General features: G+C 36.4%; 1 protein-coding gene across 1 annotated transcript in view; it reads right to left on the minus strand.

Annotated features, from left to right (window-relative positions):
• LOC149798647 (low-density lipoprotein receptor-related protein 6-like) overlaps nucleotides 1–13224 on the minus strand; it is a 97586-nt gene that overhangs the window by 15655 nt on the left and 68707 nt on the right. The window contains exons 12-16 of the mRNA XM_089957483.1: nucleotides 11741–11857; nucleotides 10370–10600; nucleotides 7788–7947; nucleotides 6960–7078; nucleotides 6426–6579 (exon numbers count right to left, since the gene is read on the minus strand). Coding sequence (XP_089813609.1) covers nucleotides 6426–6579; nucleotides 6960–7078; nucleotides 7788–7947; nucleotides 10370–10600; nucleotides 11741–11857 — 781 coding nt within the window. The remainder of the gene's footprint in view (nucleotides 1–6425; nucleotides 6580–6959; nucleotides 7079–7787; nucleotides 7948–10369; nucleotides 10601–11740; nucleotides 11858–13224) is intronic.

A 13224-nucleotide genomic window follows, 5' to 3' on the forward strand; every position in this document is an offset into this window, starting at 1 on the left:
GCTCTTCAAGCTCTCATCACTGATGACAGAGATTATCCCTTGCTTAAACATCTGGTTCTGTTTACGTAAAGTGTTGTGTTACCCAATCATACCATTACTGTTCATCACCATGTCATTCAGCAACGAAATGATACCGTTACCATAACAACATATATTATGTATCGCTGGAAGCATGCCTTGATGTTTTCACCTCTTTCGTAACATCTACCTAAAAATTAATAGCTCGATCAATATTTTAAGTATTCAATAATGTCGAAATCAATTGTTCAATAAATGTTATATTGTATATTTCTGCATCTACAATACAGATTGTATAAGATCTAGTGATCTGATCATATCTATATATGATCTCATTACTCAACCTGTTGCTTTCATGCGGAAGAAAGTGTATCAAACCTATTCGATTGTCTTTTTCTCCCGTAAAATTTCATTTTTTCTATAGACAATATTTTTCAGATTTAAAACGGCACTAGGTCTATGCCAATTATGAGATTCTAAGACAACAACAAATGTATGCTCCCGAAAATCTTTGTTTAAAGTTTTATGTTCTTCCGGCCCGTTATCTGCGAATCATTAGTTCTTCATGTTGGTCTCTCCAGCCATTCTGTGGCGGAATTTTTAAAATTACTGATGATCAAATTAAATTGTTTCATAGCAATACTACTGTTATTTGATTTGAAGTCTCGTGATAGAGTGAAGGTAATTTTCCTTTTGACAACAGTTTTCGCACGAAATTTAGATATTGACTTGACTAAGAGTAGCATGGTTTTGACTATTAAATTTCATTATATCTCATTCTATCAGTTTTAATCTATTGAACTCGTAACAATTTACAACAGCAGATTCCACATCCAGATGTTAACATTCATATTTCCTGGTTTAATGTGTTTTTTTTTCTTTCAAATTCTATGTCACACTGGGATCTGTATATTTTCTAGATGTTGTATTATCAAAAGTTGAATGTGCTTCTGCGATGTTTCATAGTTTGAATGTGAAAAGTTGTGTGTTCATCTAGTTAAATATGGTTGCACTATCTGGATACATTGTAACGTTAAAATGAATTGAAGGGCAAGTGTATTGTGCTAGACATGTAGGTGGTTTAACTTTGTAGCAAATATATATATAGATAATAAATCATTAGTCAGGTTTACTAATAACATAGGAGGACATTAGCTTCCTCTGTTTACTCTGTTCTACATTCACATGTAATTCTCTGCTGATTTTTCTCTATAATCTGTATTTTTCCTCTATTGCAATACCAGATTAATCTATCCGAGTTGCTTTATATTTGCATCTTTGGTATTCTGCATTTCATTATATCTCATCTATTTATCAGTTTTAATCTATTCAACTCGTAACAAATTACAACAACTGTTGTTCCTTAAGGACGCGTGTCTTGTAAAGTGACTCTACAATTTATTCTAACAGTTTAATGTAAGCTACACTGGACGACTTCGCTGTGAAAATGGAATGTTCCAAATCTGCAGACCTGCATACTATGAAAACTTGCACTAGTTTTAACTTCATCAAGTGTACAATGTATGTCCATTTCATCGGGTTGATTTAGTGTAAACCGTTTGCGATGCAAGGTTTGATAAATGTGACAAATATTCATGCAAACTATTTTGTTCAGAAAAGTGATCACTTGACCAAATTTCTGTCGAAATCGCTTTTATCCCATTTTTTAATGAAATTTAAAAGAAATTTAAATATTATCATGATTGCCTGACATTTATGTGATTTTTTCCGTGGCATGTAACGTAATCAGATATGAAACGTTGTTTCCCGTGCCCTCGTCACTTGGTGAAACAAGATTAACACGCATGTATGTATGTATGTATGTATGTATGTATGTATGTATGTATGTAATGTATGCATGTATGTGATGTATGTAATGTATGTATGCATGCATGCATATATGTATGTATGTATGTATGTATGTATGTATGTATGTATGCATGTATGTATGTATGTATGCATGTATGTATGTATGCATGTATGTATGTATGCATGTATGTATGTATGTATGTATGCATGTATGTATGTATGCATGTATGTATGTATGCATGTATGTATGTATGTATGTATGTATGTATGTATGTATGTATGTATGTATGTATGTATGCATGCATGTATGTATGTATGCATGTATGTATGTATGCATGTATGTATGTATGTATGTATGTATGTATGTATGTATGTATGTATGTATGTATATGTGTGTGTGTGTGTGTGTGTAGGTAGGTTGGTGGCTAGGTAGGTTGGTGGCTAGGTAGGTAGGTGGGTAGGTCGGTAGGTAGGTAGGTAGGAAGGTAGATAGTAGGTAGGTAGGACCAGTGGTGTTTTAATGTGGTATGTGCCAATATTACTGGTTGGTATGCAATTATTAATTATATTTCACGCAAAATGTTTTAATATCGAGATACACGAATGAAGTGTGTAACTTTAACCATTTCCATTTTATAGAGTAAAAATTAATCGTAATTAAATTTAGAAAAGGACTGTAAGACTGGACCTGTTAAGTGCTATTTGGGATTATTGACGTGCATTCGACCTTCCGGCCCTTGAGTGTATTTTACGAGTGTTACCTTTGAAGCGTAGCATTTTGCACACACGCACACACGCCAATGAAAATTTCAGATCGATGCCATTTGGCAATTATAATGAAAATGCAAATCTTGTCGAACTCATTTGAGATTAGACACCGAATTAGTTTTCAATATAGTATACGTAGAAATTTGGATAGTTAAAACACTACAACAATTCACCAATTATATGGAGTATTCGATATCATAACAATTAGTCTCTCTCAATAGGATAAACGTACAAAGCTGCAAGAGAACATAAAATAAATTTATTCAGAGATATAATCAGGCAACTTCGAGAGTTACAATCGTCTCATCAGAAATCGAGCATGTTCCTCAAACACGGTACCTATCGTCTAGTTCACACCCCAACACGGTCAATCGTGTGCCCAGGTCCCTACAAATTATAGAACAAGGTCAAGGACAAAGACTCTTGGTTCACAAGACCTCATTCGTTCGGCAAATGGGATGCAGCTCTTTATGGTAAGCACAGACCAAATGAAGTATTTTCGGGGAATTCACTGAATTTATCCGAATATATATTCATAAACTGGCATATAAATAACAAAGAGCGAGGAACGAGCTTATCCCTGGGTTCCTAATTGTATGCACAGATGCATGATTATATGAAATAAATTTTTACAGAAAGAAACAATGTAATTAAAAAGGAAAGATTTAAAAAGGAAAGACGACATATTACCCGTGTAACAAACGTTTTACGTGTTCCTGGGTAGTAAGTGTTATTTCCTAATTGTTTATGCCTCAAAAGTAAAAGAAATGGCTATTATTCCCCACAAACTTTGCTTTTGCAACCAGGGCAGTGATATTTTGAAATTTACCTATTTTCCAGAACATTCCAGATAGATTCAGTGGTGAGTGAACTTGGAGTAACTTCTAGAACTTTCCAGTAATATAAATAGTAGTATAAATACAGGGACCTTAAGTCCACCAGTTCAGTTACTTTCAGCTGCCTAAGAGGCTACATATCTGCATTTTTTTTGAGATGGCATCAATAGGCTGTAAGCATCCGGCAGACGTATTTTGCTATGTCTGCGGCCCATTTATCGAGACAAGAGCGAGAAAGTACTCCATGGAAGCATCTGCTTAATGTGTAAGGCCTACGAGGCATATTTCGGCATGCCTGTAGAGGATCAAGACAAACTCTGGGCACCTCATTTCACCTGCAAGCACTGCAAAAAAACTCTGGAAGGTAAGATGAACAAATGTTGCTCGGAAATTTATGTTATAAAATTTGCTAAAATTTTAAATATTGTAAACGTTTTTAATTTTAAAATGTTTTACAACTTTCAATGTTATTGAAAAAATGTATCATATATGAAAAATGTTGCGAGAATCTCTTCCACATTAGTCATGGGTAAAATAAATGTATTTTTGTAAGAAGGTACAGAGGGGAAAAGAGAGCCATGAAGTTCGCTATCCCAAGAATTTGGCGGGAACCCACTGACCACTCAAGGAACTGCTACTTCTGTATTATGGACCCTTCCAAACGTCGGACTGGCAAGAATGCACCTGCTATCACGTATCCGGACCTTCCATCATCCATCGTCCTGGTTCCACATTGCCCTGAGCTCCCCGTACCCACTCCTCTGGAGAGAGAGCAGCCGTCGTTAGAAGAGGGCAGCAAGTCAGAGAGCGGGAAAGACGTTGTAGATCCAGATGACAATTTCAGAGGTGGAGCTGAAGAGAGAAACCAACACTACCCCATCCAAAATGACCTCAACGACTTGATCAGAGATCTTGGTCTCACCAAGTCCAATGCCGAGCTTTTGACGTCTAGGCTCAAGCAGTGGAACTTGTTACACGAAAGTGTGCAAGTCGCAGATCAAAGGAAGCGTCACCAAGCTTTTTCCAGCTTCTTCACCCGTCAAGATGGGCTCTGCTTCTGCCACAATGTAGCCAGTCTGTTCGAGGCAATCGGAATCGCCTGTAACCAGAGCGAGTGTCGCCTCTTCATTGATAGTTCATCCAGGAGCCTCAAAGACGCGCTGCTCCATAATGGGAACAAGTACCCGCCTCTTCCTCTGGCCCACTCGGTGCACCTCAAAGAGAATTACAACAGCATCAAGACCTTGCTGGACGCCTTGAAATATGATGAGTACGGCTGGGAGGTCATCGGAGACTTCAAAATGGTGGCATTCCTGATGGGTCTCCAAGGCGGTTTTACAAAGTTTCCCTGCTACCTTTGCCTTTGGGACAGCAGGGACACCAAAGTGCACTACCACAGGCGGGATTGGCCACAGCGTACCGAGTTCTCTGTGGGGAACAACGTCAAGTGGGAGCCATTGGTGGATCCCCGGAAGATGCTGATACCACCACTGCACATCAAACTGGGCCTTATGAAACAATTTTCAGAGCTCTAGATAAAGGATAGACAGCCCTCAAGTACCTTCAAGACTTCTTCCCTAAGCTGTCTGAGGCAAAGGTTAAAGCCGGTGTCTTCGTCGGCCCACATAAAAAGAAGATCCTGGAGTGCAATGAATTCCCCAGGAAGCTGACTAGTAACGAGAAAGCGGCTTGGAACAGCTTTGTCGCAGTGGTTCGGGCTTCCTGGGCAATCACAAGGCCGAAAACTTTGTGGAGATGGTTGAGACTCTGGTGAAGAACTACGGCAAAATGGGCTGCAGGATGTCCCTCAAAGTCCATTTCCTTGATGCTCATCTTGATACATTCGAGGAGAACATTGGAGTGTACTCGGAGGAGCAAGGCGAACATGATGGGATACTACGCTTAGGGGCTGATTCGTGAAAGTGATTTACAGCATAATCGTGAATCTCGAAAAACTACTCACTTTTAAATCTTTTGTGGTCATTTTTTTTATTACTTTAGTATAAATATGTGCTAATTTTGATTCATATGTTGCTTTTCTGACTTTATGTGAAGGAAAAGACACAAATTCGCCCGTTTTCTCGTACATTTCACAATATCACTGTCCTGGTCACAAAAGCAAAGTTTGTGGGGAATAATAGCCATTTTCTTAACGTTTTAGGTATAACCAATTACGAAATAACACTTACTACCCAGAAACAAATGTGGTGTACATATTATTATCTCTCTCTCTGTATCTATCTATATATCTATCTATCTATCTATCTTGTATGCTTGGATGCATGATAATATGGAAAAACGTTTTACAGAATGACAAAATATAATTAAAAATGATGAATACAGTATGTCTGTCTGTCTATCTATCTATCTATTTTGTATGCTTAGATTCATGATTGTATGACAGAAAGATTTACAGAATGACAAAATATAATTAAACCGGAATGATGAACACATTCTCTCTCTCTTTATATATATATATATATATATATATATATATATATATATATATATATATATATATATATATATATATATATATTGCCACCATAACTAGATCTACTTTTTATATAATTCATTCTTAATAATTTTGCTTCACTCAAACTTTAATACCATTTGCTAAAACAAATTTCTAGTTTCTAGATTAGAAACAGCGTGTTACTTTTTCCCTCCCTTCAATCGCTATATCTACTGATCAAACCTTCGCTGCAGCCATCTTTCTCTTCATAATGTCTCCAAACTCTAACTTGCCTGTATATGCAATTAATTGATTTTCCTGTATGTATGTATGTATGCATGCATGCATGCATGCATGCATGCATGCATGCATGCATGCATGCATGCATGCATGCATGCATGCATGTATGTATGTATGTATGTATGTATGTATGTATGTATGTATGTATGTATGTATGTATGTATGTATGTATGTATGTATGTATGTATTATTCTTCCACTTTGTGCCTAATGTGCAATAGCTCAAACCTGGAAACTTACCTGATATTGTTGGAGCTGGTGTAATATAAATATTGACCGGCAACGTAAATATTCTTTGGCTTTTCAGCAGTTCCTGAGACAATTACCTCAGTGCTAGCGGTCAACAGTTTTGTTCGTCCGATCTGATTTCCATCACACCAATATAGAGCTTCATCTATTACAAAAAGAGAAGATCTTTTGGTCCTTGCACTCATTGTCTTGTTGGCGTTATTATACATGATACTGATGCTGTAGTAGTTGTTGAGGTGGTAGTAGTAATAGCATTGGTATAAGTTACATTGGTAGTAGTACTTGTGGTTCTTATGAAATAAGATGGCGGCGAGAAAAGGACGAGGACAAATGCATGGAGGCAACTGATCCATAACCACCATCAGCAAGTAATCTCTAATTTGCAAATGACTCGAAATCTACTTATCCATTAAAACGGTCAAATATAAATTGTGAACAATAGGAGAAAATATTAAAATGCTTGACCACGTTATAGATTATCTCGTTAATTAATGTGATTAACAACTAATGATACAAATGAAATACCTTCATAGTCGAATGTTATGTCACTTGGACTTGTGATTCCGTCGGGTGTAAAGTCATTGGGTTCTGTACCATCCATTTTGGCCTTGCGGATTTGAGATCCCTCTATCCATACCATTTCTCTTTGAATGATATAAGGAAAATATACAAAAAGCAGCTCCGAGCAGGTAAGTATGAATACGTACATAGCATTCACAATAGCATTTAAAGTTACATATTCGTTAACCAGCACATCTGTACATTTAAGACTATAATTATTGTTACTATGAGAGTAAAGTGTTTTGCACAGGAATACCCAAAGGTGGCATACGGCATAACCAACCTAGTTTGGGTAGGAAACTCACCCAGATATGTGGACTTTACTTAGGTTGAGTCTTGAAATATTTATTTAATAAAAACAATATATGACAGGTTGGGGCGATATTTTCCGGTTTCTGTTTTTAAAAGAAATTGTTTTACGTACGTATGCTTATTCCTCAAGATGCTTATGTCCTAACTGTTATTTGTATTACGAATAGAAAATTGCTTTACGTATGTATGCTTATTCCTCAAGATGCTTATGTCCTAACTGTTATTTGTATTACGAACAGAAAATTGCTTTACTTATGTATGCTTATTCCTCAAGATGCTTATGTCCTAACTGTTATTTGTATTACGAATAGAAACTTGCTTGGAAACTAATGATGATTCTATTTACTCTTCTTACTTGTAGATCGAACCAAACTTAAACTTCAATGTGATAAATGCAAACAAGTATGGCGATATAAGAGTAAGTAGTTCTTACACTGGTTGGATAATTACAATTGTAAATAGTATAAGAGAATACACTACCCTAATTTTGGAAAAACTATCAACTTTCCGGGAGTTAGAGATGTAGTGATTAATGTTTTGACATCAAAGTCAGGATCAATGACTGCAATCGTTTTATTAAATGTAACGTAGAAATTTCCAGTGCTGACATCAACGGCCACATGCGAAGATTGTGTAATGCCTGAAAAACAGAAATGAGAGATTCAAGGATACTTTTATGCTTTTAAAGCTGAAGACATTGTAACATGCAAAGGATCTTGAAGAAGCTTCCTGCCGAGAACAACAAAACAAAACCTGTGTGAGACTGGCTTGAGGTCGCGGTTTGCCTATTTTCAATAACTTGAAGACAACAGTTGTTTCAAATTGAATGGTACTCAAATGCGCCGATATAATTCATACTTTTATCTAATCAGCTAACGACTAGACATTGAAGAGGGCCTAATTTCACTCTTACATGGTTTTTCTTCTTTCATATTTGGTTGATTTCTAGTATGCTTTTCAAAGGTGCAGATCAGTATATTATGCCAGGTACTACCGAGTATGACCCAGACACCTAATACGCAGATTTAGTCCCCGTCTCAAATGATCAAACACCTATACTTGAGAATATCACCATAATTCCCTAAGCTCAGAAATTAAGGAAGGTACAATTTATGACACTATTCTCGACTGCTATTAAGTCCCGTGGCTATATATCTATGACGTCTGCTCCTAGTAATTGGACAAATGCTCGATTTGAAAAATATCTTTCCAACACCGACTCTTCAAAAACAAATAATCATAAAAATCTAACAAAATTATTTAGGGAAACATAAGTACAAATATTACATACCGTAGGTTTGTTGCAGCATGTATTGCGTAGGTATACACCATTTTCCAGTATAGTGTGATATCTTAAGATTTGAACTGAAGAGATCAATGCAGTTAGGATCATACTTAAAAACTGAAATTAATCAAAATATTTTCTTCACAAGATCATCGCAAGATATTATCCCATGTGATGATTCATCATGTTAGAATCTTAAACCAAAGTTTGCCATCAGACGTGCACATTACCTTTTACATTTCTTTCTTTATTCAGAAGATTTCAACCATCCTAATCAGACAATGCCAATTGACTTATCTAACAAGAATTTGCTCTATACTGTTTTTAACCTTGTAAGTTTCAAAAAGGGCAGAGGACAGGTCATGTGAGCCGTAGGAAAAATTCCTCAGTAGGCCTTTTTGGGTTAGCAATTGTAACGGCAGTAGACCACTGCCCATTGATGGCCCCCAACGTTTTGTCCTTGTTGTCCTACACTGTCCGTGTGTGTGTGTGTGTGTGTGTGTGTGTGTGTGTGTGCGCGCGCGCGCGTGTGTATGCGTGTGTGTGTGTGTGTGTGTGTGTAATTCGGATTTTTAACGTAGCCTTAACAATTTTTCAGTCATATCGCTACGATATCTGCAATGTGGCAGTTTATAGTGATATCCAGTACTGGGTCATCATGCCGCAGACATGTAGCATTATGTCCCACCCAGTTACATTATCCTGACACCAGGTCGACCAGTCCTAACACTAACCTCTTAATGCTGAGCGCCAAGCGAGGCAGCTGTATGTACCATAAAGTCTTTGGTATGACTCGGCCAGGGATCGAACCCACGACCTCCCGCATCCGAGGTGGACGCTCTAACCACTAGACCACCGGAGCGGTTATCACTGTCCATGACTCTGGTTTAAACAGAGTGAAGGAGCTTGCTCCATCATGTTATTCTGATCAGTATTTCACAATCACCATAAAATGCTACTTGACCTATCTGTATATTCTGGACTGAAGCGGCGTTTGCTTGTCATATTTTATTCTTACATATTTCTGTACTGAAGTCTGTGTGATGTTGTCTCAGAAAGAGGTCATAAATACATTGAAGGTTGTGAGGATACTTACATGCCCTTACAGCACTACTTGAAGTGTGGGAATCTTGATTTGGTCTTCTCCGTGCCCACGTCCATTTGTCCGTCCGTCTCGGAATGCTAATTCACATAATCGCGCATGAACTACTTATACAGAGAGATGCTTTATCTATGTGTTCTTTGTATGTGTTCGTGTTACGTTTGCCAGAATTTAATGCAAGGGAATTATAACCTAGTTTTAATGTCCCTGACAAAACAAAAGTTGCAACCGGCTTTGTTTACCAACCCATGTAAGGTTAAATTAGGTACAGTAGTGTTCTAACGAGGAAGGGGATGGCTGACGGGGCGTTTGTCCCGGAGCCAGAAGTCTTGGTGCGTCAAAAAGTCTTTGTGCTATCATCGTCGCCCCTAGCGCCGTTTATCCTTAGTTATCCACTGATTCGGTCATCTTTTTGAAATCGTACGGGATATCCTAGCTTTCGGCAATAAGTTACCGTTTGAGAAGAAATCTTTAACGGGACACGGATGGTCTCTTTACATGTGAACACAACTGTATTAACAAATGAGAATCTGAATATATATATATATATATATATATATATATATATATATATATATATATATATATATATATATATATATATATATATATATATATATATATATATATATATATATAATAATAATAATAATAATAATGATATAGGTTCATTACCGTCCTTCTTCTCTGCTCTTTCTCCTTTACCGCTTAGCTGGAAATATTTGATTCGCTTTTCCGATTGATCTATCAAAACTATGCGCTGATTGATGGGGTCGAAATCAATGGATGATGGTAAAGTCCCTTTGCCCATTTTAAGTGCATTTATGTTTTTGCCGTCAGTGCTGATTTGATATACTTTGTGATCAATGGAATCAATGGCCAGAATGAAGTCTTCCTGTCTAACATCTGTAATATACAAGCGTACTGTGTTGGAATGAAAAGTGACTGAAATTAGATATCATCTACAAGAGATACCTATATCGGATTTGATTACTGTGAAGCCTTAGTGGCTAATGACGGAAATATTGATAAGTAAAGCTTAAACCATGAACGATCAACAACCAATACGTACCGGCTATTCAACCTACAGCTGAGTGTTTCAGGCGACTAACCAAGGTAAGCATTTTCATCTCTGTGTGAAATGCAGGTAACTAAGGTTAACCAGTTGAAACAAGCCCAGTTGAAATGTAATGTATGCTATCTACCTCATCTAGTCCAAACCGCCTGTGGATAAATCCATCTTAAAAGAACCTTAATTCCAATAGTCATTATTGTGAGATCAATTCCATATAATCAGAGAGCGGAACAGATTTCTTAAGAAAATATTTCAGTGGACAATTCATCTGTATGTGGTTTTACTTTGTTTTTAAACACAAAGTACCAACACCTCCCCCCCCCCCATCAACAAAACTACGAGTGCAATGTAAAGAAATTTCCTCGTCAAATAGTTTTACTGTGAAAGTTGCACTCGCATGACATAATCATTTCGCATAATTGGACAAAAATACGACTTTTATTAGAGTAAGGAAATAGATGAAGTAACCGCATGTGGTCAGATTGGGAGATTTTCCAATCACTGTCTGGACTGATTTTTAATATACATGAAGGTTAACAGACTGATACTTCTACAGAGAGATGAGACCATGTCAGCTAAATTCATCCGGAACTAAATTAATCTCTTTTCTTTTAGTTTATACGAAAATGTCATTTGAAAGAAGGATCTTACAAACAAAAACTCATTAAAAATACGCGATTTCCTATTGTCATACAAGATTTCCAGAATATTGCATTTCAAAATATTGACACAAACCAATAAAATCATCATCATCATCATCATCATCATCCTTTTTCACACATCCGATATCATGTGCATTTTAAATTGCTTCATGTTTTCTTTGCATTGTCTACGGAACGATTCGCACCCCTACTTTTATTCACTGGTTTTGTTTCATTTGAATTAAGTATTTTAAGAAGAAAATAACGATTCATAATATTGGTTTTGATAAAAGTAAAAGATGTAGCTAGTATTATATTTTGTAAACTCACCTGCCGTACATGTCTTTCCATCCTCATTGAGCTTATAACCAACATAACAACCGCAAGTTGTGCTACTCTCTGGTTTGCAAATCTGTTCACACCCACCGTTATTCCTCTCACAGGCCTCTTTATAATAATAAAAATAACAATACTACTAATAATAATACTAATACTAATACTAATACTAATAATAATAATAATAGTGTTTATTTGTAATATAGCTCACTGGGCCATGACACATATCCATACATCATGCGGTACAAACAGATGTTATAGTGCGTAACAAAATAGCGTCGTATTATTAAGAAGTAATATACATGAAAGCAATCATTATTGTTTTTGCGGATATAGGTAAGATACAAGTATATACTGCACAGTAATCAAACAAACGGATTTTAAGGGTAACCCTAAAACTTGTGTGGAGCAAGATTTGTGATACTGATATAAAGTCTCTTATAGCAGGATTCATTGATAAAAAGGTTTCTCTAATCTTTAAGGCTTTTATAGTAACATTGCTAAATTGGTCATCATAATTTTACTAGTATCATTATGTATAAAGGACATACATTTTTCTAAAGTTGGATTTTTATATACAAAGGTGGGTAGGTATTTTATTCGTAATTCTCTATTAAGATTAATAAAATGCCCCCCCCCCCCCTTTAAAATTTGACACAATCTTTCCTCATAGCAAATATTTTCATATTTTCCCGTGTTACCTCTGATTGGCAGGTTCCCAGCTCTAAGCATAGTGATTATATAACAAAGATCGCTATCACCCAACAATTCTAGATATCTTTGACAAGTAAATTATATTCCCAATGATCTATAGAAACGCAGCCTTCCATCGACTTAATCTCATGCTGCAGTTCTTGCCAATTCCAAATGTAAATAGAAGTTTGTTAACATAGTTCGCTCAGACATCACCCCCCCACCCATATTAACCGTAAATGGTAGCATTGTTTAGGATATCTGTCTTCTGGCACTTTTAGAATTCTTAGCCAATATTTCAAAATACGTTTATATCGGATACATTGCGTAATGATTCTTCCCAGTTCTTTATATACGAATGTATTTGGAGTTGACTTAGAGGTACCAAGGATATATTAAAAAAATTACAAATGAGCTTTTTCAATATCATTGGCATCATAAAACCCCCATTATCATTGGCATCATAAAATCTCCAATATCATTGGCATCATAAAACCCCCAATATCATAGGCATCATAAAACCCCCAATATCACTGGCATCATAAAAACCCCAATATCACTGGCATCATTAAACCCCCAATATCATTGGCATCATAGAAACCCCAATATAATTGGCATCATAGAAACCCCATTATCATTGGCATCATAAAACCCCCAATATCATTGGCATCATTAAAACCCCAATATCATTGGCATCATAAAACCCCCAATATCATTGGCATCATAAAACCCCCAATATCTTTGGCATCATAAAACCCCAATATCATTGGCATCATTAAACCCAC

Source organism: Sinohyriopsis cumingii, chromosome 5, assembly GCF_028554795.1.
Source record: "Sinohyriopsis cumingii isolate HCF-2022 chromosome 5, ASM2855479v2, whole genome shotgun sequence".
In the NCBI taxonomy this organism is placed as follows: domain Eukaryota; kingdom Metazoa; phylum Mollusca; class Bivalvia; order Unionida; family Unionidae; genus Sinohyriopsis; species Sinohyriopsis cumingii.